This window comes from Mauremys reevesii, linkage group 3, assembly GCF_016161935.1.
Source record: "Mauremys reevesii isolate NIE-2019 linkage group 3, ASM1616193v1, whole genome shotgun sequence".
Lineage (NCBI taxonomy): Eukaryota > Metazoa > Chordata > Testudines > Geoemydidae > Mauremys > Mauremys reevesii.
Window position 1 is genome coordinate 206417609 of NC_052625.1, and position 27588 is coordinate 206445196.

At 52.6% G+C, this 27588-nt stretch overlaps 1 protein-coding gene and 1 long non-coding RNA gene across 2 annotated transcripts in view; one reads left to right on the forward strand and one right to left on the reverse strand.

The window, feature by feature from the left end:
• The first annotated feature begins 6735 nt into the window (after nt 1-6735).
• Nucleotides 6736-27588, forward strand: part of LOC120401784 (microtubule-associated protein RP/EB family member 3-like) — a 71293-nt gene continuing 50440 nt past the window's right edge. Inside the window, exon 1 of the mRNA XM_039532023.1 lies at nt 6736-6874. Coding sequence (XP_039387957.1) covers nt 6750-6874 — 125 coding nt within the window. The 5' untranslated portion in view covers nt 6736-6749. The remainder of the gene's footprint in view (nt 6875-27588) is intronic.
• On the reverse strand, nt 8257-13286 carry LOC120401785. The gene is made up of 2 exons (XR_005596728.1): nt 13191-13286; nt 8257-10467 (listed from the first exon to the last, which is right to left on the reverse strand). It is a non-coding gene; the product is annotated as an uncharacterized LOC120401785 (long non-coding RNA).

Sequence of the window (27588 nt, forward strand, 5' to 3'; positions counted from 1 at the left end):
TTGTACCCCACGTTAGCCCCCTAGCTCCCCCATCACTGAGCTATGTGAGAGGAGTAAGCCGGATGAGGTGGTCTGGACCAAGCAGTGCCAGAGGGCTCTCTGTGCGCTGAAGGAGACTAATCCAGGGCCCGGCAAATCTGGTAAACCGACTTTGCCATGCTCTGTACAGTGTTCACTGATGCCTCAGACGCAGGGCTGGGCACGGTGCTGATGCAAGCTGATACTGAGGGGGGGAGACACCCCATCAGGTACCTGAGCAAGAAGCTGCTGCCCCAGGAGCAGAACTATTTGGCCATAGAGTAGAAATGCCCGGCCATGGTGCAGGCCCTTAAAAAGCTGCAGACGTATCTATTTGGGCGGCGCTTTTACTGCATATACTGACCACTCTGCCCTCATGTGGCTGCACCAAATGAAAGGGTGCGGGCGACAGAGTCACCTGGTCAGAGGGTGGCCAAGATCAAGATGTGGCACTGTGAGAAAACCCAATCTCAGTTTGAACCCCAGGGGTTTTGGGGTGGCAAAAGGGCACAGGCCGCATAAACCTTCCCACATGTGGACTGTGAGTGCCATCAAGCACACCCGACCTCAGGGAGGGCGTCAAACTGGAAGGGCCTGGTGTAACTCCCACCAAGGAATGGGAGAGATGCTGGGGCATCCATGGGAACGTTGGTGGATTCGAACTTCCCCAGGTCACTGGCTAAAGCGACCTCGCTCAGTTCGGTCTTGAAGAGGGGAGAGATGTGACGAAGTGGGAATGTTCATAATGTTTCTCTGAATACTGTGTGGGTGCCTCAGTTTCCCCTATGATCTAGGTGGTGGGTGATTGTTGCAGAGCCCTAGGCAGGTGTGATGCCGTCTGCACAGAGAATGGCCGACACCCTGTCTCCTGGCAACTGATGGCCTGGGCCCCTCCCCTGCAAGGTGCCAACTGAAGGTGTTGGAGAACAAAGAGATCAGGTGACCTCCTGGCCCAGGGAAAGAGACATAAGAATGGCCATACTGGGTCAGACCAAAGGTCCATCCAGCCCAGTATCCTGTCTACCGACAGTGGCCAATGCCAGGTGCCCCAGAGGGAGTGAACCTAACAGGTAATGATCAAGTGATCTCTCTCCTGCCATCCATCTCCATCCTCTGACGAACAGAGGCTAGGGACACCATCCTTACCCATCCTGGCTAATAGCCATTAATGGACTTAACCTCCATGAATTTATCCAGTTCTCTTTTAAACCTGTATCAGAGGGGTAGCCTTGTTAGTCTGGATCTGTAAAAGCAACAAAGAATCCTGTGGCACCTTATAGACTAACAGACGTTTTGCAGCATGAGCTTTCGTGGGTGAATACCCACTTCTTCGGATGCCTTTTAAACCTGGTTATAGTGCTAGACTTCACAATCTCCTTAGGCAAGGAGTTCCACAAGTTGACTGTGCGCTGTGTGAAGAAGAACTTCCTTGTATTTGTTTTAAACCTGCCGCCCATTAATTTCATTTGGTGGTCCCTAGTTTTTATATTATGGGAACAAATAAATAACTTTTTCTTATTCAGTTTCTCCACGTCACTCATTATTTTATATACCTCTATCATATCCCCCTTATTCTCGCATCTTTTCCAAGCTGAAAAGTCCTAGCCTTTTTAATCTCTCCTCATATGAGACCCGTTCCAAACCCCTAATCATTTTAGTTGCCCTTCTCTGAACCTTTTCTGATGCCAGTATATCTTTTTTGAGATGAGGAGACCACATCTGTACGCAGTATTCAAGATGTGGGCGTACCATGGATTTATATAGAATCATAGACTTTAAGGTCAGAAGGGACCACTATGATCATCTAGTCTGACCTCCTGCACAATGCAGGCCACAGAATCTCACTCACCCACTCCTGTATCAAATCTGTGTCCGAGCCATTGAAGACCTCAAAACATGGTTTAAAGACTTCAAGGTGCAGAGAACCTTCCAGCAAGTGACCTGTGCCCCACACTGCAGAGGAAGGCGAACCCTCACTCCCCCCAGGGCTTCTGCCAAACTGCCCTGGAGGAAAATTCCTTCCCAACCCCAAATATGGCGATCAGCTAAACCAGGGGTAGGCAACCTATGGCACGTGTGCCAAAGCCGGCACACGAGCTGATTTTCAGTGGCACTCACACTGCCCAGGTCCTGGCCACTGGTCCAGGGGGGCTCTGCATTTTAATTTAATTTTAAATGAAGCTTCTTAAACATTTTGAAACCTTACTTACTTTACATACAACAATAGTTTAGTTATATATTATAGACTTATAGAAAGAGACCTTCTAAAAAGGTTAAAATGTATTACTGGCACGCGAAACCTTTAAATTAGAGTGAATAAATGAAGACTCGGCACAGCACTTCCGAAAGGTTGCTGACCCCTGAGCTAAACCCTGAGCATGTGGGCAAGACTCACCAGCCAGACACCCAGGAAAGAATTCTCTGTAGTAATTCAGATCCCACCTCATCTAACATCCCATCACAAGCCATTGGACATATTTACCGCTAGTAGTCAAAGACCAATTAATTGCCAAAATTAGGCTATTCCATTATACCATCCCCTCCATAAACTTATCAAGCTTAGTCTTAAAGCCAGATATGTCTTTTGCCCCCACTACTCCCCTTGGAAGGCTGTTTCAGAAGTTCACTCCTTTAATGGTTAGAAACCTTCATCTAATTTCAAGTCTAAACTTCCTGATAGCCAGTTTATATCCATTTGTTCTTGTATCCACATTGATACTTAGCTTGAATAATTCCTCTCCCTCCCTGGTATTTATTCCTCAGATATATTTATAGAGAGCAATCATATCTTCCCTCAGCCTTCTTTTGGTTAGGCTAAACAAGCCAAAAGTCTCCTTTCATATGGAGTCTCCTTTCATAAGACAGGTTTTCTATTCCTCGGATCATCCTAGTGGCCCTTCTCTGAACCTGTTCCAGTTTGAATTCATCCTTCTTAAACATGGGAGACCAGAACTGCACACAGTATTGCAGATGAGGTCTCACCAGTGCCTTGTATAACAGTACTAACACCTCCTTATCTCCAGTGGAAATACCTCGCCTGATGCATCCCAAAACCGCATTAGCTTTTTTCACAGCCATATCACATTGGCAGCTCATAGTCATCCTGTGATCAACCAATACTCCAAGGTCCTTCCCCTCTTCTGTTACTTCCAACTGATGCCTCCCCAGCTTATAACAATAGTTCTTGTTATTAATCCCTAAATGCATGACCTTGCACTTTTCACTATTAAATTTCATCCTATTACTATTACTCCAGTTTACAAAGTCATCCAGATCTTCTTGTATGATATCCCGGTCCTTCTCTGTATTGGCAATAGCTCCCAGCTTTGTGTCATCTGCAAACTTTATTAGCACATTCCCACTTTTTGTGCCAAGGTCAGTCATAAAAAGATTAAATAAGATTGGGCCCAAAACCAATCCCTGAGGAACTCCACTAGTAACCTCCCTCCAGCCTGACAGTTCACCCTTCAGTACGACCCATTGTAGTCTCCCCTTTAACCAGTTCCTTATCCACCTTTCAATTTTCATATTGATCCCCATCTTTTCCAACGTAGCTAATAATTCCCCATGTGGAACCGTATCAAATGCCTTACTGAAATCGAGGTAAATTAGATCCACTGCGTTTCCTTTATCTAAAAAATCTGTTACCTTCTCAAAGAAGGAGATCAGGTTTGTTTGGCACAATCTACCTTTTGTAAAACCATGTTGTATTTTGTCCCAATTACCATTGACCTCAATGTCCTTGACTACTTTTTCCTTCAAAATTTTTTCCAAGACCTTGCATACTACAGATGTCATAAGGGCAATAAAATATTCTCCGTCTTATTCTCTATCCCTTTTTGAATAATACCTAACATCCGGTTTGCTTTTTTGACTGCCGCTGCACACTACGTGGACATCTTCAGAGAATTACTCACGATGACGCCAAGATCTCTTTCCTGATTAGTTGTAGCTAAATTAGCCATCATATTGTATGTATAGTTGGGGTTATTTTTTCTAATGTGCATTACTTTATATTTATCCGTATTAAATTTCATTTGCCATTTTGTTGCCCAATCACTTAGTTTTGTGAGATCTTTTTGAAGTTCATCACAGTCTGCTTTGGTCTTAACTATCTTGAGCAGTTTAGTATCATCAGCAAACTTTGCCACCTCACTGTTTACCCCTTTCTCCAGATCATTTATGAATAAGTTGAATAGGTCTAGAGAACATGATCTATGAAGGAAGGCTGAAAGAATTGGGTTTGTTTAGTTTGGAAAAGAGAAGACTGAGAGGGGACATGATAGCAGTTTTCAGGTATCTAAAAGGGTGTCATAAGTCCTAGGACTGACCCTTGGGGAACACCACTAGTTACCCCTCTCCATTCTGAAAGTTTACCATTTATTCCTACCCTTTGTTCCCTGTCTTTTAACCAGTTCTCAATCCATGAAAGGATCTTCCCTCTTACACCATGACAACTTAATTTTCATAAGAGCCTTTGATGAGGGACTTTGTCAAAGTCTTTCTGGAAATCTAAGTACACTATGTCCCCTGGATCCCCCTTGTCCACATGTTTGTTGACCCCTTCAGAGAATTCTAATAGATTAATAAGGTATGATATCCCCTTACAGAAACCATGTTGACTTTTGCCCAACAATTTATGTTCATCTACATGTCTGACAATTTTATTCTAGCACCAGGGTCTGGGCTCCCTGCCCCGCAAGATGGACCTGACTGAGGGGTCCTGTTGTCTGTACCGATAAGCTCTGTTTCAGGCTGTGTTCCTGTCCTCTGAGAGTTACGGTGAATCGCAGGAAGTGGGGGGTGCAGGGCCCTGACTCCGTGACAGTAGCGTCTCTCCACAGCCCCTTAGCTCTGCTGGGGTTCTCTGGGTTGCCCCAGGAGCTCTCAAGGGAACATGCTGCCTTCTGAAGTCCCTACCGCCTGTTGCAGGTAGTTGTCTTTTTCGCTGCCACCACCTTGCACCTTGATGACTAGCTATGTGGGGAGGAGGGTGCGGGCTGTGGGGTAGGGGTGGGGCGGGGTGGGGAGGGGGGAGGGGGGGCTGTGGGGATGGGGTAGGGGTGGGGCGATGTGGGGAGGAGGGGGTGCAGGGCTGTGGGGGTAGGGGTGGGGTGATGTGGGGAGGAGGGGGTGCAGGGCTGTGGGGGTAGGGGTGGGGGCGATGTGGGAGGAGGGGTGCGGGGCTGTGGGGATGGGGTAGGGGGCGATGGGGGAGGAGGGGTGGGGGCTGTGGGGATGGGGTAGGGGTGGGGCTGTGGGGAGGAGGGGTGCGGGCTGTGGGGTGGGGTAGGGGCTGGGGGGATGAGGTGGGGTGGGGGCTATGTGAGGGGGTGGGGTAGGGGTGGGGGCGATGTGGGGAGGAGGGGTGGGGGCTGTGGGGATGGGGTAGGGGTGGGGGCTATGTGAGGAGGAGGGGTGCGGGGCTGTGGGGATGGGGTAGGGGTGGGGGGCAGGGAGGTGTGGGGTGCGGGAGGGGTTGTGGGGATGGGGTAGGGGTGGGGCGATGTGAGGAGGAGGGGGTGCGGGGCTGTGGGGATGGGGTAGGGGTGGGGCGATGTGAGGAGGAGGGGGTGCGGGGGCAGGGAGGTGTGTGGGAGTGGGGCAGGGGCTGTGGGGTTGGGGTAGGGTGGGGCGATGAGGAGGAGGGGGTGCGGGGCTGTGGGGATGGGGTAGGGGTGGGGGCGATGTGAGGAGGGTGGGGGTGCGGGGGGGCAGGGAGGTGTGTGGGGTGCGGGGAGGGGGTTGTGGGGGATGGGGTAGGGGTAGGGGCGAGGTGAGGAGGGTGGGGGTGCGGGGGGGCAGGGAGGTGTGTGGGGTGCGGGGAGGGGCTGTGGGGATGAGGTAGGGGGGGCAGGGAGGTGTGTGGGGAGTGGGGCAGGGGCTGTGGGGATGGGGTAGGGGTGGGGCGATGTGAGGAGGAGGGGGTGCGGGGCTGTGGGGATGGGGTAGGGGTGCGGGGGCAGGGAGGTGTGTGGGAGTGCGGGGCAGGGGCTGTGGGGATGGGGTAGGGGTGGGGGCGATGTGAGGAGGAGGGGGGTGCGGGGCTGTGGGGGATGGGGTAGGGGTGGGGGGCAGGGAGGTGTGTGGGGTGCGGGGAGGGGGTGGTGGGGGATGGGGTAGGGGTGGGGGGCGATGTGAGGCGGAGGGGGTGCAGGGCTGTGGGGATGGGGTAGGGGTGGGGGCGATGTGAGGAGGAGGGGGTGCGGGGCAGGGGGGTGTGTGGGGTGCGGGGAGGGGGCTGTGGGGGATGGGGTAGGGGTGGGGGCGATGTGAGGAGAAGGGGGTGCGGGGCTGTGGGGATGGGGTAGGGGTGGGGGCGATGTGAGGAGGAGGGGTGGGGGCAGGGAGGTGTGTGGGGTGCAGGAGGGGGCTGTGGGGATGGGGTAGGGGTGGGAGCTATGTGAGGAGGGTAGGGGTGCGGGGGGCAGGGAGGTGTGTGGGGAGGGGCTGTGGGGATGGGGTGAGGGTGGGCTATGTGAGGAGGGTGGGGTGGGGGCAGGGAGGTGTGTGGGGAGTGGGGCAGGGGTGGGGGCGATGTGAGGAGGAGGGGTGCGGGGGCAGGGAGGTGTGTGGGGTGCAGGAGGGGTTGTGGGGATGGGGTAGGGGTGCGGGGGGCAGGGAGGTGTGTGGGGTGCGGGGAGGGGGCTGTGGGGGATGGGGTGAGGGTGGGGCTATGTGAGGGGTGGGGCCGGCCCGGCCGCTGCGGCGGTGGTTGCCATGGCTCCGGGATGGGCGGGGCAGGCCGGTCCCCGGAGGGGGCAGTGGCGCATGCGCGGTGCGGCCCCTCCCGCAGAGCCCGGCGCGGTGCAGACGCAGCAAGCAGCGGCCGGAGCGAGCCAGCGGCCCGAGCGCGGTGAGTGCGGGGCCCGGCCCGGCCCGGCCCCCGACACGGCCCCGGCCTCCGCCTGCCTGAGCCCGCGGGGCCCCTGCGGGCGGGGGTCCCACAGCCTCCGGGTGCCGCGGGCGAAGCTGGGGCGCTGCCCCACCCCTGGGGCCGGCCCCGCCGCCGGGGCAGACGCGGGGTGACGGGGCAGGGGCTGGGGCAGGCGCGGGGTGACGCGGCCGGGGCTGGGGCAGGCGCGGGGTGACGCGGCCGGGCCGGGGAGACGCGGGGTGACGGGGCCGGGGCGGGGCCGGGGAGACGCGGGGTGACAGGCGGGGCGGGGGCAGACGCGGGGTGACAGGCGGGGGCGGGGGCAGACGCGGGGTGACGGGGCCGGGGCTGGGCCGGGCAGACGCGGGGTGACGGGGCCGGGGCCGGGCCGGGGAGACGCGGGGTGACAGGCGGGGGTGGTTGCGGGGGTGGCTGGTGCTGATGGTGGGTGCAGGAACCTGCATCTCTTTGCAGGCTGCGTGTGGTGTGAACTGCCCCGGGCGGCTCCTCACGCCCAGGGTATTTCCCTGTTCGGGGGGTAAATGCTCTTGCTGGTACCCAGCTGGCAGGGAGCGGCCTGAGCCCCTCCGGGCTGTGTCCAGCGCACACCTGTTCCAACCCATCACAGCCTGGTATTTTTAGTTTTGTGACAGAACTGAAGCTTCAGTGTAGCTGTCGCTTTTTTGGTAGCTGTCCGTCCGCGGGGGGTGGATTAAATCCTTCTTTTTCCTGACATAAGTGTAGGCGTGATCCACTGGGCTCTGCCTCTGACCAGGCTGTCAGATGTGTACATGCTCAGCCACAGAGCCAGAAAAGTCTCTGCTCACTTTAATGCTTTTGAGATTAGAGCCTTGGACTCCAAGACTGAGTGTAAACATATTCTGTGCCGTATGGATGAGTGGGAAACCTCCTCCGAGAGAGTAATTGTCTAGACGCTCACTCCCCGTGCAAAGGGCCTACTGCTGCTAGTAGCTAGAGAGAGATGAAAAGCCAGCGGATGCAGCCTCATAGTTTCTGTGATATTTTACCTAATATAAATTGCTTTGTATGCACATTTCCCATACACCAGGGATCCCCGACTCTTGTCCTACCAAGGGCTACGTTTGCAACTTGCCCAGAGCCCTAGGGCCGGGTGTAACCTGCAGATACCCTCACCTTTAATATGGAGGAGCAGACAACTAAGACTACATGTCCCAGCATGCGTGGGATTTTTTGTTCTTAGAGCTCATATGGGTGTGGGGCAATGCATACTGGGATCTGTAGTCTTTATGGCCACTAGCTAAAGATGAAGGTGGATGGACCACTCCGTCTGCCCCAGCTGAGGCACATGGAGATCTGAATTCAGGGCTGCAACCCTGTGGGGTTGGCAAAGCAGAAGGTGGTGGAAGTGTATCAGGAACCCTGAGGAATGACTTGGTGAGCGCGGAGAAGAGAAAGCTGGACAAGCAGCAGAAAGCGTCTCTTTGTGCTCCTGCCTTTGGAGAAGCACTTGTCGTTGGGTGAGAAATGCACAAAGTGTGGGGCAGGTTAGCCCTGTGATGGGAAGTGCTAGAAGATGGTTCTGCAGAACTGGTAATTGTGGCCCCTTAAACTTGCCATCACTGTGGCTGTTCAGGTGAACAAGGGCCTTAGAATATGAATGTATGCAGTTAAAATCCACTCTTGAATCAGAGGTTTTTCTGAGAGATGGCTGAAAGAGCAAAGAGCAGTTCCTAACTTAAACCAGCTGGGCTACTGCAGATGTTACAGTGTATTTGGTGCAGTGGTTGTGCTTATGGGGCTGTAGGCAAAGATGCCAGGTCCCAGAGGAACTTACCGATATAACAGGGTTATGGTGGTGGGAGAGGGGCATCAGTAAAGCTCAGGTCTCTGCATTTCTAATGTTGCTGTTACTGAAGCATCTGGTCACCACATGCAAAATGAAGGATCACTTAGGAAAGGAGCTAAACTCTTGTCCCCATTGTCAGGGTTCTGTCTCAGTGGGATCAGTCTTGGAGAAGCTTTGCTTGGCCTCTCTGTTAACTGAGTAGTTGCCTGCTTAGAGAAGAGTCTTGTGTTAGACCTTAAAATGGTCAGATGCTGGCTTCTCCTGGTCCCTGGGGTTGGGGAATTCCACAGCCCTGTGCTGTGGTGTCCTATAACAGTGTGCACGTGGAAGCGTGGTCACAGAGGTAAACAGGTCTGGAATTGGATGAGGGGAAGTCAGAGCAGCACCCTGGTGTGACGTGCTCACCTCTACCCTTACCCAGTTTCTAGGGCTCAGGGTGTAATCTTCTGCGGGTTTGCGGGGCCTTTTACCAGTGAAAGAGCCTTGCACAGTAATATCCTTAACCTCTATTAATTATCAGTTACCAACACAGAATTTGCATGCTAAGCATACAGTGCTCACCACTCCTCATAAGGCAGATGAACTTTTCCTGCCGGCCAGTCAGGATCAGGTCGTCCAAGGGCTCCAGCTTCTGCACCGTATGGTTGGCAGCTCTGAACTTGGGTCTGTGTCCTGGAGTTGGTTCCCAAAGAACTTCCTTTTGGACCCCAATTTACATAGTGAAACCTGAGTCCTGCTTAGCTCTACCTTCACCAGTCGTTGTAAACTGAAGTGCTGCCAAACAGTATTTTTCACCCCTTATGAAACAGTTCCTTACCCAGTCAGACCCCACCACCGTAGCTGACACCACCTTACATTTAAGGTGTAAATCAGCTATGCAACAGGCAGAACCAGACAGAGCCCCTACAGATAAACAATAGAGAAGTAGGGACCATAAAGGCAACACAATAGAAGTAGAGATTTCACAATCACAGCTGTGAAGTGGTTCCTTGCCAGGCAGATGCCATCAAACAAAGTTTTCTTTAACCAACTTAAGCTCCGTTTCTTTACCTGGTGGTGATGGGCACTGTTAGGACAGGAGCCTTCTGAACAGCCCCATAGTACAGTTTTGGTGCAATAACTGGAAGGTGAGGCTGGGACTCTCTGCAGCTTAGCTCATGGCTGCTGTCTCTCACTGCAGAAGAAGGCCTCCGACCTTACAGTGGGATGATTGCAAATCTCTGCCTGCCTACCTGCTGTGCTGCCGAGTGTGTATTTGCTTAGAGCTGTTCCATCTCTTAGGGGAGAAAGAGCCATTTGGAGGACTGTCCATGAAGATTTTAGTTCAAGTAGTTATGCATTGATCCCATCCAAATGGGGGATTAGGGCCGACGGGTACTAGTTGAAGTAGTGGCTTTTGGCCTCCAATCTATTGGATATTTTCTCACCATGACAGGAAAAAATCATAGCCAATGTTGTCTCACCATTTCCTTGTGCTCCCCCTTCTTAAAACATAGAAGCCTAATGGCCTGCTTGGGCACCTCAGTCAGGGGCTTGGCTCCCAGAGTGCTGAGCTCCCAGCAGCTCCCTGGCCATTTCACTGCCCGCATGGAGTACTGACAAACCAAGGGGAGACCTGAATAGGCTGCCCCTCTCCTTCCTCAGGGAGTTCTGCTGGGCGAAGCTCCGAGGAAGGTTCAGTGGGGCACTGTCTTGGTTTCAGTTCTTCCTCGCAGGTCTGATGGCAAGGAACTTTACATATTGGCTGGTGTGGAGAAAGTAAATAAAGAAGTGTTATTTACTCCTTCTCATAACACACGAACCAGGGGTCACCAAATGAAATTAATACGCAACAGGTTTAAAACAGGAAGTATTTCTTCACATAACGCACAGTCAACCCGCAGAACTCTTTGCCAGAGGATGTTGTGAAGGCCAAGACCATAACAAGGTTCCCAAAAAAAACAAAACAAAAAAAAACCCTAGATAAATTCATGGAGGATCGGTCCATCAATGGCTATTAGCCAGAATGGGCAGGAATGATGTCCCTACCCTCTGTTTGCCAGTCTGGCCATTCTTATGTATTCAAAAGGGAGCGCCATTCTGCCTGAAGCCCATGAAAAACAACGAGATACCTGATGGGAATGTGAGATCCTGTGATTCAAAGTCAATGGGTGTGTGTGTGTGTGTGGGGGGGGAGTCTTGCTTCCGAGAGATTTCTCACCAGCTTCAGACTTCTGGCAAATCTGGCCAGTAAAGACGGGGGGACCGACCGTGCTCTGAAAGTGTGGCGGAATTACGCCGCCTTGCAGCGATCTCTCCGCATGCCTGAGTGGGATTGTTTCTTTCCCGTTACCCTCCATGCCAGGGCCAGTAAGCAGACTTTGCTGTCCCTTTTTCTGACTGCCCTGCAAGGCTGTGTTAGTCTGCTTCAGAACCAGTGGAAGGTAAGAGTGATCAGAATGCACTCGACATTAATATTTCAGAGGATATTGTGTAGGGTAATTATGTCTGAGTAGGCGAGTCCAAGAACATAGTCACTAAATGAACCCTATGGGGTGTCGTCCAGAGTCATCAATTTTCTGCCTGGACTCTCTAATAGATACTAAATGGTACGTAGTTTACTCAAAACCAGAGGACTGTGAGTAACTCGAGTGATATCTAACCAGGCTGCCAACCAGTCCTGGGGCTGGTTTTGTTCAACATCTTCATTAATGATCTGGATAATGGGCTGGATTGCACCCTCAGCAAGTTCGCGGATGACACTAAGCTGCGGGGGAGAGGTAGATACGCTGGGGGATGGGGATAGGGTCCAGAGTGACCAGACAAATTGGAGGATTGGGTTGAATCTGATGAGGTTCAACAAGGACAAGTGCAGAGTCCTGCATTTTGGATGGAAGAATCCCATTCACTGTTACAGTCTGGGGACCGACTGGCTAAGCAGCAGTTCTGCAGAAAAGGACCTAGGGGTTACAGTGGATGAGAAGCTGGATATGAGTCAACAGTGTGCCCTTGTAGCCAAGAAGGCTAAAGGCATATTGGGCTGCATTAGTAGGAGCATTGCCAGCAGATTGAGGGAAGTGATTATTCCCCTCGATTCAGCACTGGTGAGGCCACATCTGGAGTATTGCATCCAATTTTGTTCCCCCCACTACAGAAAGGATGTGGACAAACTGGAGAGAGTCCAGTGGAGGGCAACAAAAATGATTAGGGGGTTGGAACACATGACTTATGAGGAGAGGCTGAAGGAACTGGGCTTATTTAGTCTGCAGAAGTGAAGAGTGAGGGGGGATTTGATAGCATCCTTCAACTACCTGAAATGGGGTTTCAAAGAGGATGGAGCTCGGCTGTTCTCAGTGGTGGCAGATAACAGAACAAGCAGCAATGGTCTCAAGTTGCAGTGGGGAAGGTCTAGGTTGGATATTAGGAAACACTTTTACTAGGAGGGTGGTGAAGCACTGGAATGGGTTCCCTAGGGAGGTGGAGGAATCTCCATCCTTAGAGCTTTTTAAGGTCAGGCTTGACAAAGCCCTGGCTGGGATGATTTAGTTGGGAATTGGTCCTGCTTTGAGCAGGGGGTTGGACTAGATACCTCCTGAGGTCCCTTCCAACCCTGATATTCTATGATTCTAGGTGAATGGGCAACATGATGGCAAATACACTTCAATGAGGATTAATGCAAATAAATGCATAGCAGAGAGAAACTGAAGCTTCTCATACATTATAGGGTTTTAAATTAACAATCAGCTCAGGAAAGGGACCTGGGCGTCCCTGAAAACCTTTGCTTAAATTGTGACTATGGGCAGAAGAGCACGCGAGATGTCAGGCGGCGTAAGGAACAGGATGGAGGATAATATAAGGCTATATTAATGGATTTTGTGGTGTGTGCAGAACAGCCCGTCTCACACAGGGTTCTGCAGACTGGATGGGGCTCAGAGAAGAGTGATCAGAATGATGAAAGGCTTGAAAAAACCATTGGGGATTGTTACCTTGGAAAGGAGACGAATGAGGGGGGGTGATATAGAAGTATCATGCTGACCAGTGTTGTCTCACCGTTTCCCTGTGCTCCCCCATCTGTCTGTCTCTCCCTCTGGTGTCTTTTATCTGCTACTTAGAGTGTCAGCTCCTTGGGGCAGAGCCCATCTTTCTTCTCTGTATTTGTCCAGCGCCTGACGTGAAGGGCTCCTGCTCGGCAAGCAGGGTAGGGTGACCAGACAGCAAATGTGAAAAATCGGGATGGGGGTAGGGGGCAATAGAAGCCCATATAAGAAAAAGACCCAAAAATCGGGACTGTTCCTATAAATTTGGGACATCTGGTCACCCTAGAGTAGGGCCCCTAGGGGCTATAGTGGTACAAAACCGCAGAGATGCAATGACGATAACACTAATAATACGATGCATGGTCTGGAGAAGGGAAATCGGGAATTTGTCTGACAACTCTTGTGTTCCTGGGGGAGACCTAATGTGGTGGCAGCTTATCCCACAGCTTACCTCCGGGTTCTTACACCTTCCTCTGTAGCATCTGGTGCTGGCCCCTGTGAAAGACGGGCCTCAAGGCTGCTCCACTCTGGCAGTTCCTGTGCCCCTAGGATATATTCAGGTAGGGAAGGCTGATCTCGTACGGAGGATTTTCTTTATAGATCTGTCTAAGAGCCTGTTGCCCAGGAGGGAAGTCTGATGTCATGTGTTGCGTCCCGCTGGCACAGAGCGCAACCTTGTTGTTACGTACAGCATCTTCTCACAGACATTGGAGTCATGTGGGAGGGAGGGGAATGGAGGGAGAAAAGAGGTTTTCAGCTGAGGGTTGAAGTGAGCAAGAAAATCTGTGATGGGAGAGAGAAAGTGAGGCAGTTCAAGCCTTCAGAGAAGGCTCTTGCACCAACAGTAGCTGGGTTGTGTGAAGAGCTGGAGGAGACAGCTGGTAGAAGAGGAGAGAGAAACAAGGTCTGAGATGGTCACTGCAACCAAGGAAGGCAGGTGTGAATGGGGAGCCAACGGAGGCAGGTGGGGATGCACTTCTATATATTTGTGCTAGTGCTGTCTCATCTCAGTGGGAGCCTGGAGGTGCTTGGATACCTTGGTGCTACGCACCTTACCAGCAGCCTGGCAGGGAGGAGAGAGGACTCATTGGAAGGAAATTGAGAGATCTGTGCAAGGCTGGGACAGGATAAAGGAATTCTCAGCTCTGGCAGGTGAGCAGGGGTCTTGCCAATGGTTTAAGCACGTGGGCCTGAAAACAATTCCTCCTGGTTTTCTAGTCACTGTTCCACCCTGGTCTGACTAACTGTCCAGGCTAATTCATCTGACTTTCCGGTCTTTGTTTACTTGTAATTTTAACAAGCATCATAGAGATGGTCCTAGAACAGGGGTGGACAAACTATGGCCCGTGGGCCGGGTCCGGCCTGCAAGCCGTTTTAAGCCGGCCCGCGAGCTCCCGCTGAGGAGCAGGGTCTGGGGCTTGCCCCGTTCTGGTGCTCCAGCCAGGGCTCCGGGTCAGGGGCTGTACCATACGGCTCAGCCCCACTCTAGCTGGGGCTCCGGGTCAGGGGCTGCACCACGCGGCTCCTGGAAGCAACTGCATGGCCCCGCTCCGAGGGTCAGGGGCCACTCCACATGTAGGAGCTGGAGAAGGGACATGGCACTGCTTCCGGGAGCCGCTTGAGGTAAGCGCTGCATGGAGCCTGCACCCCTGAGCCTCTCCCCATCCCCAACCTTGATCCCCCTCCCAGTCTCCAAACCTCTTGATCCCAGCCTGGAGCACCATCCTACACCCCCAAACTCCTCATCCCCAGCCCCACCCCAGAGCCCTCACCCCCGGCTGCACCTCCACCCCAATTTTGTGAGCATTCATGGCCCGCCATGCAATTTCTATTCCCCGATGTGGCCCTCGGGCCAAAAAGTGTGCCCATCCCATCCTAGAACAGAAGACCTGCTGTAAGCCTTGGTGGTTAGTGATTCCTCCCAGCAGGTGTTACGGCGGGGTTACTCTGGGGTTGGATGGGGCCAGCCCAGCTACTGTTTGTTTGTTCACCTCTATGACAGGTGTGGCAAAGCTCTGACCTTGCCCCCATGGGTCCTGCGCTTCCAGGCAGTTTACGCTAGCCTCAGTGGCTCACTGTGACCCTCCACGTAGCCCTTCTCTCTCTGGGGCCAGGGTTACAGTCTACTGAGCCCTTTTCATCATAGGCTGCAAGGAGGTTGGTGAGAGAACTCCCACAGTCTCTGTTTTCCCTGGGAGCTTATTTCAGAACAGTTCAGCCTCCTGTCCTGACAGGGGCCTGACTTCCCCTCGCAGAAGATGTTCCTGTAGTGGTGGGTTGGGGGGAACCCGAGCCCACCCTCTACTCCGGTTTCTGGCCTAGGGACCCCTAATGGTAGCAGCTGTTGGCAGCCAGCCTTTTGCTGCCAGAGTTGCTGCATTTCCCTGGGCTACTTCCCCACAGCTCTTCTGCTTCACCCTTACCTTAGAGCTCCCTTACCAATGGTTTGGGGGTGTCTTCATTACCCAGCCCTTCAGCCACACTTCCTCTCCCCTGCCTGACTGGAGTGAGCCCTTTTTATAGTATCAGCAGGGCCTTAATTAGAGTCAAGTGGTCACATTAGCTTAATGGCCTCACCTGACGCTGCAGGTTAATTAGTCAGGTGTTCTCATTAGCCTGGAGCAGCCCCTGCTCTGGTCAGTCAGGGAACAGAAAACTGTTAATCCAGTGGCCAGTATATCTGCCTTCTGCTGTACCCAACTGGCCTGGTTCTATCACACAGGTCAGGAGAAACATGCAAAGTCACTGAGATCACAACTTATTGGAGTGAGTTTGTTGGCATGCTACAGCAAGCAGGGCCAGGACTGAAATACGAAACTGATTCCCGCTTATACATGCATAAGCAACCCTCCTGAAGCATTATCTCGCTCGGCTGTAATCTGTACTGCTTAGTTATGTTCGGGGGAGTGGGGAGGAGGATGTTGGCAGATTCTTCAGGTTTTTCCCTTGGTTAATTGCCACAGGTTATCCACTCACTGATTGCCCGGCTTCTGGTGGAAAATAATTCAGAGCAAGTAACAACCAGGATGAAAAGTTGATAATGAGGTTTTGGCAGCGGTCCTGGCTGTTTTGCCTTTAACACTGAATAAACAAGTCCAACGTTGTGACTGATTTCATTCTCCTCCTGCCTTTTTTTTTTTTTGGCTAGACTCTGTTTGTTTAAAACTGCATGCCTAACATTTGTGACATTTGCTTTTATTATCCATGAGGTATTCGCAGTTGTTTTGTCGTCTTCTGTGTCTAATTGGGGATCTTCATTAGGAGTTGGGCTAATAACCTCCTGAGACTCTTGTGGAAAGAGATCAGGACTGTGCAGTGATTCTCTGAATAAAAACATATCCAAGCATCGTTTAACGATTGGTCATTAATTAAACAGCATTCAGCAGTTCAACCATTAAAATGCCATGGAAGCTAAATTCCAGCTTTGCCTTGCAAGCATTTCTGGTGAGGAAGTGGGGAGGCTTCTGTGGAGAGTTTCAGAGTAAAGTGCTGGGAGTGAGAAGAGACCTTTGGACATCTTTCCCTGATGGCCTTGGCAGCATGTCTGGGAAAATCCATCTTTGCTCTGAAAAGCGAAAGTGACCTTTGCAAATTCCCTCTGCTCTTCACATGCTTCGACATTTGCTTTTCCTGGTGTTCCTTAGTCCCCTTTGTGCCTCGAGTGCTGATTTCCTTCAGGGCAGTTATGGACAGAGAAGTGACAATGTAAAAATAGCATCGAACCTGGCAGGCTTTGCACAGTGCTGCTCCTGCCTGTGTCTCAGGTCTCGGTTCTTCCTTCCCCCCATCTCATGGTGGCAAGAGTGAGCTGGTGCTTGATATGTTACTGACCCAGCAAGTCCCTGCAGGTCTGAACGTTTAGTTGTGCTTGGCTTTGATCTAGAAATACCAAGTCTTGTCATCTGTCTGAGCCCGCAGTCGGAGGAGTGGGTGTATTGAATCTTTAACAAAATGCTCTTCTCTCCCAAGCATTTGGCAGGAGTTTGAGTTAAATAGGTGTTAACAAAAACAAACAAGCAAACAGTCTGACTAAATCTCTTCTCCTTTCCGCTGTCGGATTTCAGGCTCTGGGCATGTCACAGTTATACTAACTGACCAGCTAACTGGAGGTAGGTTCTGAGAGTTACACCTTTTTAAAAAGCCAAAGAAGATATTTTTGAGGGAAAGAGGGGACTGGACTTTCAGGTCACGTTCATCCCCTGTGTTTTCCTTTGCAGGTCGCTTTGTGGAGGTGGGGATTTGCCCATTCACGTCAGTGAGGTGATGGCCCTAAAGCCCATTTAAATAAAAAGAACAGGAGGACTTGTGACACCTTAGAGACTGAGGGCTTGGCTACACTTACAAATTTGCAGCGCTGCAGCAGGGTGTGAAAACACACCCTCTCCAGCGCTGCAAATTGCGGCGCTACAAAGCGCCACTGTAGTCAAAGCCCCAGCGCTGGGAGCCGTGCTCCCAGCGCTGTCCGTTATTCCCCACAGGGAGGTGGAGTACGGACAGCGCCGGGAGAGTTTTCTCCCAGCGCTGGCGCTTTGACTACACTTAGCGCTTCAAAGCGTTGCTGCGGCAGCGCTGCCGCGGCAGCGCTTTGAAATGCAAGTGTAGCCACAGCCTAACGCATTTATTTGAGCCTAAGCTTTCGTGGGCTGCAGCCCACTTCATCGGATGCACAGATTGGAACATATCGTGAGGAGATGTATATACATACGGAGAACATGAAAAGGTGAGGGTTCCCCTACCAACGCTAAGAGGCTAATTAATTAAGATGAGCTGTTGTCAGCAGGAGGAAAAAAAACTTCTGTAGTGATAATCAAGACAGCCCATTTAAGTCAGTTTGACAAGAAGCTGTGAGGATACTTAACATGGGGGAATAGATTCAATGTGTGTAATGGCTCAGCCATTCCCAGTCTCTATTTAAGCCTAAATTGATAGTATCTAGTTTGCATATTAATTCAAGTTCAGCAGTTTCTCCTTGGAGTCTGTTTTTGAAGCTTTTCTGTTGCAAAATTGCCACCTTTAAATCTGTTCCTGAATGGCCAGAGCGGTTGAAGTGTTCTCCTACTGGTTTTTGAATGTCACCCCCTAATGGTTTTGTTGGTGATCAGTTTCCCAGAATCATCTACTCTGGGACTGTGGCAGGAGCCGGAGTCTTGCCCCCACCCTTGCTCAGTATGCCCCTGCCTCTCTCACTGCTGCGTGTCTTCCTCCCACTCCTGCCTTCACACCTTATTCCTGAGCTCCGAGGGGGTGTGAGCCAAACACCTTTTCTTGCTTCAAACCACTTGTGAGAGTCGCTTCTTCTGTGGTGTGTGCCTTCAATAAGAGCTGTTGTCACACTCGTCCTCCAACCCAGGCCCATCCCCTGGCCCCAGCCTCTGGTCTCGATTGCTTTGTCTGTGAGCTCTTGGGGGCAGGGATTGTCACCCCCTCTATTTTGTACAGCACCAAGCACACAGGCAGTGGGGTTAGGAAGCCAAAGTATAGCAGGGCTGAGACCCCGCCTGGGACATGGTGCTCAGTTCTGGGCACCACATTAATGGAAGACAGAGCCAAGCTCTAGCAAAAACACCGATTTTGCAGGGTGTGAGGGGGAGCTGGGGTGACTGCTGTGCCAATGAATGGGGCTGCATGGGGAGGTGTGAGTTCTGGAGGAGACAAAGTGAGCAGTCGGGAGAGAAGTGCTGCAGAGGGACCTGGAGAAGGAGGATGGCAGAGGCAGGCAGAGCTGCCCTATGGAGAACGCTGCAAGTGAGGAGAAACTTGAACCAAATGTGGTGTGAGCAGGGGCGCCAGTACATAGACTGGCTGGGGAGACGAGGTCAGAACAGCGCGTACGGGGGAGGCTGGATCTTGGCAAATTCAGAGCAAGCCCAGTTCCAGAGGGCTCATTTCACAGGAAGCTGCTGCTCTCACTGGACGTGGCACTTGGGAAGGGCTCCGCAGTGAGCATGGGGCTGTGAGTGCAGCCCAGGCAGCTGTGGTTCTGTACCAGGGGAATGCCGTCTCTCGCTGGGACCAGGAGCCGGGGCGAGCCGCTGGGCTGGGGAGGAGGCAGCAAGACGGGCATGGACAACGTAGTGCTGGAATTCTGGGAACCTCCATGGGTCCAAAGGGCTCGCGAGACACAGGATTGCTTGTAAATGCATCTGCCTTACTCAGAGGGACTTTGGTAGTGTTGTGACAGACAGCCAGGCTCAGTCTGCCTGTCCTGGGCAAGGTCCGGCTCGTGCTGTCCAGGGCTGTAATAATGGAGTTTTGAAAACATCCTGAACATTTTAAAAAAGCCTGCAGTGATAGTCCAAGGGGAAGCCTTCAGTAAGAGTCCAAGCATCAGCTTAGCATTGGGATGGGGAAGGGCTGCCTGTCTCTGATCCTTTTGTAGGGAGAGTTCGCACACAGCTTGTTTACAAATGCTCTCATTTGGGATTGGTGCAGACTGTTTAGTTTTCTTCCATTAAATGCTAGCAGCCTGCCTAGTGCTGAAGTAGCCGCAGGTGCTACACACAGGCCTCAAGCTATCTCTTGGCGGCTGGGAATTAATTTGAAGCCAAGTAATGGGTGCTATTGAAAAGTGTTTTATAGCATGTTCTTTAAAATATTGCAGTTGCACGTGACCCTGCTGTCTACACCCAGTCAAACTGCCTTTGACCTTGGTTCTTTTTACAAGCTACGAGTCAGGGGAGACACTTATTTCCTGTGGTTGTTTCTCCAACGCTGGTAAGGGGAGCGTGCGGAAAGGAGGGAATGTGATGGGTTTGGGTACATTTGTCAGTTTCAGCCACAGAGGTGAGTGGGAAATACTGCTTTTATAGGGAATGTTGGTGCTCATACGTGTTTTAACCATCTGTGTCTGGTTCCATGGGTGGCAGAGAAGGACGCTGGCTGGGCTAGCTTTCATTTCAGCTTGCCAGTCTGTGTGCTTTTCCCAGATTTGAATCAGTCTCCTGAACTCGAATTAATATGCAAATTAGATACAATTAACTTAGGTTTAAACAGAGACTGGGAATGGTTGGGTCATTACACTAATTGAATCTATTTCCCTATGTTAAGTTCTCCTCACACCTTCTATGGGTCATCTCAATTATCACTTCAAAAGTTTTTTGGGTTTTTTTCTCCTGCTGACGATAGCTCATCTCAATTGATTAGACTCTTCCAGTTGGTATGGCTACTTCCACCTTTTCAGGTTCTCTGTATGTATAAATATCTCCTGTCTGTGTGTTCCATGCTATGCATCTGAAGAAGTGAGCTGTAGCCCACGAAAGCTTATGCTCAAATAAAGTGGTTAGTCTCTAAGGTGCCTCAAGTGCTCCTGTTCTTTTTGCGGATACAGACTAGCATGGCTGCTAGTCTGAAACCTAAAGAGGAGTGCGTTTTAAGTTTACTTAAGCAAGATTATCCCATTCCATGTAACAGGGAAAAATCGCAGCCATGTGGAATAATGCTAGGCAGGCCATTACGGGATGGGTTTGTCTTGTGAGGGATGCAGATACGATCCTAAGTGCTGGCTGGATGGCAAGCAAGAAATAACTGAGTGGTTTTTTCGGTTGTACCTTTTACATCTTCAGAACAAGCTTGTCACCAGTTTAAGCCCCAGATTCATCCTACCTTGAAGCTCTTCCACTGTGCTGGGCAGAATCCAGATTCATTGTCCTGATTTGGTTTTACTGGTTCCCACTCCCTGTGCGTTTGTTGAAGGCACACACTTGTAGAGCCCATGCAGTGCTTTCTGCGGCGGCAGGTAGCAAAAGTCTAACCAGCCCTGCCCGTGCAGGGAGGCTCTGCCGGATCTGGCCCAGATCCTGTAGTTTTGTGAAACATTGAGTTGTTCCTGAAGTGGCAGATTCTGGTTCGTGAGACAGTTTGTGTCTCAGCCTCTGATATTGATTCTTGGCAGCTGGGAGCTGTTTCCGGGGACTTTGGGATCTGTGGAGGGATGCTGGGTTTGAAATGCCTGGACTTCCTGCCTTTCATTCCTCCAGAGGAAGATCAGTTGGAGTGTGTTGTGTTCTATTGTGTGTGAGATTTTGAAGGCAACATTAAACCAAGGCCCAGCTCTGTGCGGATGTTGAGCTGCTCTCAGAAGAGCAGTGGTTTGCCTTGGCATCCCCTGCAGTGTGGTGGGAGCCAGTGTCCCTGCCCTCCCCGGTTTCCCCGCAGAACACTTGGTTTAGAGAAGGCAGGCTTGCCCAGAAGCACATTCAGCCTTTAGTTTGGCATTTCTTGGCTCTTACATGGGCAGCCTTCACTCTTCCCCCCGTGCATGCACAACGTGAGACTGCCCCTCAGCACAGGAGCGGGCACCTTTTTCTGCAGAGTCCCTCTGGCCTGGCTTGCGCACTGAGCCTCAACACATGTGGATGTGCAGAGAAATGCCTCATACATGCACGCTACCAAAAGGACACTGAAGGATTGTGCAAGGAATGAGAAATTCCACTTGATTTCATGGAGACAAGATGGATGAGGTCAGCGTGTCACGCGAAGCACCTTTCCCAGACCTGAGGAAGAGCTCGGTGTTAGCTTGAAAGCTTCTCTCTCTTATCAATAGATGTTGGTTCAATAAAAGATATTCCCTCCCCCACCTTGTCTGTCTAATATCCTAGGGCTGACCCGGCTACAACAACGCTGCGTCCTCTCTCTCATACTTGCCTGTACACAGTGCCAGTGGCATGCTGGGAAACGTCATGAAAACCCCACTGCCGTACCAAAGCGCAGTAACTGCTTGTGCAAAGTGCGTTTTAAACCTCTGTAATCTACCTAATCCAAAGTCTCTCTTTGGGCGGCCGGTCAATGACCGTCTCTGTAGCAAACTGCGGGTTCCTCTCGCTGCCTGCTGACAGGCTGCCGCTGGGTTGGTTTTTAAGTTGGCAATGCTTTTAACGTAATGGCCAGCGTATGTACATCTGTCTCTTCCTGCTTGGAAATGGCGTAAGTTTCTTTTTAGATTTTCAAAAAAAATATTGTGCTCAACTGAGACCTGAGGCGGAAAATTTAATCTGGAAAGTTAAACATTTGACAGAGTTATAAACTACTGAAAGAAGCTCTGTGGATTGTGTAGTCCTTGAGAAACTGATCTCCAGGTGTCACCACCTGTAACCAGAGCGAGACACCCCTCCAAGTTATCCCCACCACCTCTGGAAGCCCTCCACAGGGCTGGGGCTCTGACTGTGCACTCTTTAGGATGGGCACTGGCTGGTTTGGTTTGGTCGAATTTCAAGCAGGTCAGTGGTGCAGAATAGCAATGATGAATTTGAAACTAGGCCCCCAGTGTCTGCAGCTCATGGCTGATAAAGGCATATTTTATGTTATCCTGAAGCACTTCAGAGCACTTAGATTTACACTCCTACAGGTCCTCAGAAATGCAGCCACGTCTGGGGTGGAGAGAGCCATCCAGACGACAGCTAGTATACTGGTCAGCATAGAGAGGTAAAACTGAGCAAAGGATACCAGGCCACAAGACTCTTATGAAGAGAGCTTCGTTCCAGTAACGATGTCACGTTTCTGTCTCATTGTGTTGTAATAACCCTCCGCTCTTACAACCATGGATCGCTGGGCGTTTTATTAATGTGACTACGTACAGCGCCTAGCGCAATAACTAGGGCCCTGATCTCGGTTGGGGCCCTAGGGACTATCATCCTACAAATGACACGTCTTTCTGTTTTTACTAGTAATGTGGAGTCTCCTTGCCGGGTGAGCCTGCTGCCCAAGGGACCTAGCGGGGCTCTGGTGTCAGTGTCCTAGGTGGGGTTTCTGTCTGAGTTGAGCAGTAAGGCAGAGTGGGATGGGTGCTTCTCAGGCTCTGGAATAACCAGGGCATTCTCTGGGCGGCTATGGGTGAGGTTTGGGAATAGGGTAGGCCCCGCCCAGCTAATGAGGCTTCAGTGTAAGGACGGAGGCTGGTGTTCTGGGTTTCCTGCTCTGCTTTGGGAGGGGTTGAGCTGCTCTGGTATTTGCAGAGGGCCCTGCAGGGGTGACTCTCGAGGAGGGTTCTGCATGTGTTATGCAGTCTGCACTATGTTGTCTGTGGAGGAAGTGTCTGGCGATCATGGGTCCTCAGCTGTGCTAGCCTTCCATCCCGCTCCGGGGGCCTAGGCATTAAGGCAGCAGCAGAGCCCTTGGTGGCTGTTAGCTGCAGGGAGCCGTGCTGTGCTGGCACGTGAATGTGGGAGTAGGTGGGCTGCCCACGCTCTGCAGCTAGCAGTCATGCGGGGCAGACATCAGGGTCTGCACTTCTCAGCAGCTCCATTCTGTGTTGAGCTGCTCACCTTTAATATGGCGGGGTGGTCGGCTACCACTACAAATCCCAGCATGCCATGCTCTGTCTTGAGCCAGGTGGAGGCTGCTTGGCTCGAGACAGAGCATGGCTTTCTGGGGCCTGTAGTCTCAATGGGCAGCAAGCAGAGGGCTGGGGGCAGGATTTTACCCCTTGAGTAAATCATGTGTGTCGAGGGCATGTGAGGAGCCGTGGAACGTATGAATTTGAGAGGTGCTTGTCTCCTGCTTGTGCACAAGTTCTAATAGCCGCTGAGCAGATCAGACTGAATCTCCCAGTTGGATTCTCTTTGCATCCTGCAGCTAACTGTTTGTGTTCAAAATAGGCAGGTCTGAGCACACCAGAGGGGTGGGATTATTACAGCGTCACGCACCTTGGGTGTAGCAAGGGGCATGAGGCCACAGCGTCTTCTGCAGCAGATGAGTGACAACATCCTCTGCGTGGAGTTAGAACATTGTATTGAGTAATGAGCTCCGACCTGTGCATCTGTGATCCTGGTTATGTAGCTCACAGTCCTCGTGAGCCAATCAGTGCACTCTGTTCTCAGTGTGTATGCACAGAGACCTAATTACTCCCTGCTTGTCTGATGAATGATGCATGGGCCGTGCCTGGAAATGCAGGTTTCTTTGGTGTTCTGGTTGTGTTCCAGCATGCGAGCAGCCAGTGCTGTCCTACCAGCACACACTGAGCTCTGTTCTGAACTGCTAATAGGTCCGCCTGCTCCCTGCTTCCCATCCTAGCAACTTTGAGCACAGGAGGCGAGACGAGCTGCGTCCACCTTTGGGGTAGGTACCGTATTTGGAAGAGAACCAGGTGCCTGGGAGACACGGCGGGGGAGCCGTGGGCTGCCTCATGGAGAAGGCTCTTCACCTTCCAGGGGAGTGGCGGGGGACCTGGATAAGGAATCTTTGGGGAGAACTGGTGGCTGGCAGACGTTGGCGGAGCGTGGGGGGTTGTGCTTCGAGGATGCAACTGCCACAGAGAATGCTGAGGCCATGGGCAGGAGTTCCGGGAGCGAAATCCTAGGCTGAACATCAAGGGTGACGTTCAGAGTGAATGATCAGTGGTAGAGACTTAGTGGCTTGGTTCATTTGAGCTTGGCCTGGCCAGAGCCCTAGAGGACAGACTGTAGCCCGTGACCCTGGCCTGCCCTGAGATGGGCTAGGTGGACACAGCTTTCCCAGCACCGGCATGGCTGCTCTAGCTGGCTGAGTGTGGCCGTAGACAGCTCCTCGCAATGCGGTGGTGTCAAGTGCCTTCCTTGTGAGTTGATGGTGGTGGTCGTTTCTCCAGGAGAGGTGCTGCTGGCTTGCTCCTAGCCAGCCAGGTGGGATGCTTTGGGTGCATTGGCAGATCCCTAGGCTGCTGGAGGCACCTTTGAAACAAATCTGGATTTGGCAGGTGCCTTTATCTGCTCTGGAGTAGGCGTCCCTTTCCAATAGCCCACAGAGCTCCAGAAAGGGAGGCGAGACGGGCTGGCTGTGAAGAAGATGTAGAAGCAGAAGGGACTAAGTCTAGGACACCCATCATGTGAGCGCGGAGGTTCCCTGGCCCATGCTTAGCCCTGACCAGTTCCCGTCCCTCTCAAGATCTCCGGGTGGGTTCTTCGGGGACTTTGTAACGTCCCACTGGAGCTGTCAAAAATAAACCTTCTGAATAGTCTGTGCTCCTAATAATAATTTATAATAATTGGAGATATACCAATCTCCTAGAACTGGAAGGGACCTTGAAAGGTCATTGAGTCCAGCCCCCTGCCTTCACTAGCAGGACCAAGTACTGATTTTTGCCCCAGATCCCTAAGTGGCCCCGTCAAGGATTGAACTCACAACCTTGGGTTTAGCAGGCCGATGCTCAAACCTCCTGCCCGAGGGTTAGATGGATCAGGAATCTGCCATCTGGTTAAACCAGGGCTCTCTTGGCTTGCTCACTGTGGGCTGAGGGTGATAACGAGCGCACGTCGTTTACTCACGACAGGTCAATGGGGAAGCACTGGTTAAGTCATGACTGCACGAAAGGAATAAATATCTGTCCCAACCTTGGGTTCAGACATGGGAACTGGGGTCTGGCTGTCTGAAGCAATAGTGTGGTGCCATATTTATCACCCTTACTCAGCAAAGAGGCACGACTCCCTGTTTTCCCCCTGCTGAGAGCAAATCTCCCTTCCTACTGCAGCAGCCCACAGGCCTGTCTGTCTCCCCTTCCCAGATATTTGGCAGCGCACGTTCTGCAATCCACTGGGCAGCTGTTCCCTTCTTGATGACCAGTGTTCTGGATCTCCATCGCAGCCAGTCGGTCACAGGAAGGGATTTGTCAAACAGGTCGTTTTCCTTCTGTGTTTTACTTGTAACTGTTGTGTGTGACGCAGGGGCACGTGGCATGTCTCTGGTACGCTGGAGCAGAGTGCATTTAGGGGCACAGTGCCTGCCATGGGCCCCACGGGAACCCATGGGCTGAGCCTCGCTTGCGTACAGAGGAGCAGACTGCTCCCACCCTCCTCTGTAGGGTCTGTAGACACACAGCACAGTGCTCCTTTCTGATCCGAGTGGAGGCTGCCGAGATCAAGAGGGAGCCCGGCATGCTGGGAATTGTAGTCTCTGTATGTGGGGAGCCCATTTGTGGAACTGCTCTGGCTGCAGTTTGACCACAGGGTTCAGGGAAGACAGAGGCTCATCAAGGTAGCACTTGTGGGTGGTGGAAACCACTGGCTCCATCCTCCCTGGGCCAGGCAGGACAGGTGGCTGCTCTCAGCCTGTGGACAAAAGGAGCTCTGAGCAGAGGGGAGCGGGTGCACCTTCGCGGGCTCTGCCTACTAATTCCAGGTCTTTGGCCCTGCTGCAGTGCTCCTCCCTCTGTGGTGTGCCTGACTCAGCAGGTGTCCTCCTCCATTAATTAAACCCTGGAGCTGGGCCAGTTGTTGATGGTTTTCTCATACACTTCCAACGCCCTCGCGCTCTCTCAAGCGTCGTCACCCACTAACGCAGCCTTGGCAGGACAGCGGCTGTCGGCTGGGTAAACTGGAACAACAGAGTTGTAGAGTGGATGGATGGAGGCGGATTTGCTGGCTCTGTGCTGGGGAGGGGAGGGATCGGTGGGGTCACTAGCATGTGAAAGAACTGGAGCAACACTGAGCTCTGTGCTGAGCCGTGTGCTGCTCTGTCCAGGCATCTCTTTTTGTCTGATTGCAGTGATGTGCTGCAGAAAGGGATTATCTGTGCTTGCAAGACTGTCGTAGCAGATGCAGCAGGCGGCTTAGTATACAGCAGGCGTCTGTCGGCGGGAGGCTGGAATGCACCAAAGGCTCTGGTTTTCTGGGGTGGCATACGGCGAGGGTACACAGAGAGCATGTCAGACGGGGATCTGCAGTGCAGCCCCCGGGGTCTCGTCCATCATCCATGTGGCTGTGCCTGAGCAGAGGCTGCAAACAGAGCTCGCTGCATCTCTCAGCCTAACAGGGTGTCGTAGCTCCCACGTCTGGAAGGGACCATTGTGATCATCTTTGCAGCACCTTTCCGAAGTCCCCAGCCAGGACTGGGCTCCACTGGTGATGTACACACAGGAGGCGAGACCTGGGCCCTGCCCCAGAGTGCTCACTGACTAGCTGGGAAGAGGCCCAGTTGAGTCTAACAGACAAGCTGGGAGGGGCAGGAGCTGTGACCGTGGGAGAAAGGCTCCACTCTCTGCTAGAGCCCAGCCTGCCGGGGGCGCTGCACCCCAGCCAGAGTCTGGAGCGCAGCCTGGAGGGTGGCCAGTGCTTCTGTGCACCCCGACGAGGCCTCCTGTGCCCAGCTGCCCTGAGTCTCTGGGGGCGGGTTGTGGGGGACCTCACTCCATCCTGTCCCATCGCACACTCCCCACCTGGTTAGTCCCGTTCCCCTGCAGCCAGCGCGGCTGCTCGCAGAGCTTAGGGAGAACAGACCAGCCAGGAGATGGGCTGGGGGGGATCAGACTGTCCCTCCCCTGAATGTGATCCCAGGGGCCAGGCAGTGCTGAGCCCCGTGAGTAATAACTCCAGCAGTGCAAACCCCAGTGGCTGCTTACCCAGGAACCTTGGCAAGCAGCGTGGCTGCAAGCCCCCCTTCACCTCAGTGCCTGTGTCTGTGCGGGGGCTGCAGCGCTGGGACTGTGGGGGGCAGATGTAGTGGGGGCCTCCGGCTTTCACTCCTTGCAGCTCCCCCTTCGCCGCTGGGACGTGCTTTTCATTAGCCTCCCCTGGCGGCTAATGCAGTACGGTGGGTGCTGGCAGGCGCGAGCCCTTGTGTGTGGGGATGAGGGGAGAGCCATCTCGCCCTGTGTTCCCAGCCACCTCTGCCCCGCAGTGCAGCCCTTTGCTGCTCCAGCCTGCTGTCCAGCTGCTTTCTCGCCCCCAGTCCCGCAGCCGGTGGTACTGCCCAGGGGTTTCCATCCTCGTTTCCAGCTCCGGGCTCCCAAGCCTGAAACACCACGGCTGCCTCATTCCACTGCACGCACCAGAGCCTCACCCGGGCCACTTATCCTGCTGGCTCCAGATAAACTAGGTCAGGCTGCGCACCTCAGGCCGGCCGGGACCCTCGACGTGTCCTCTCTGCCAGGCCCTCTGGACCAG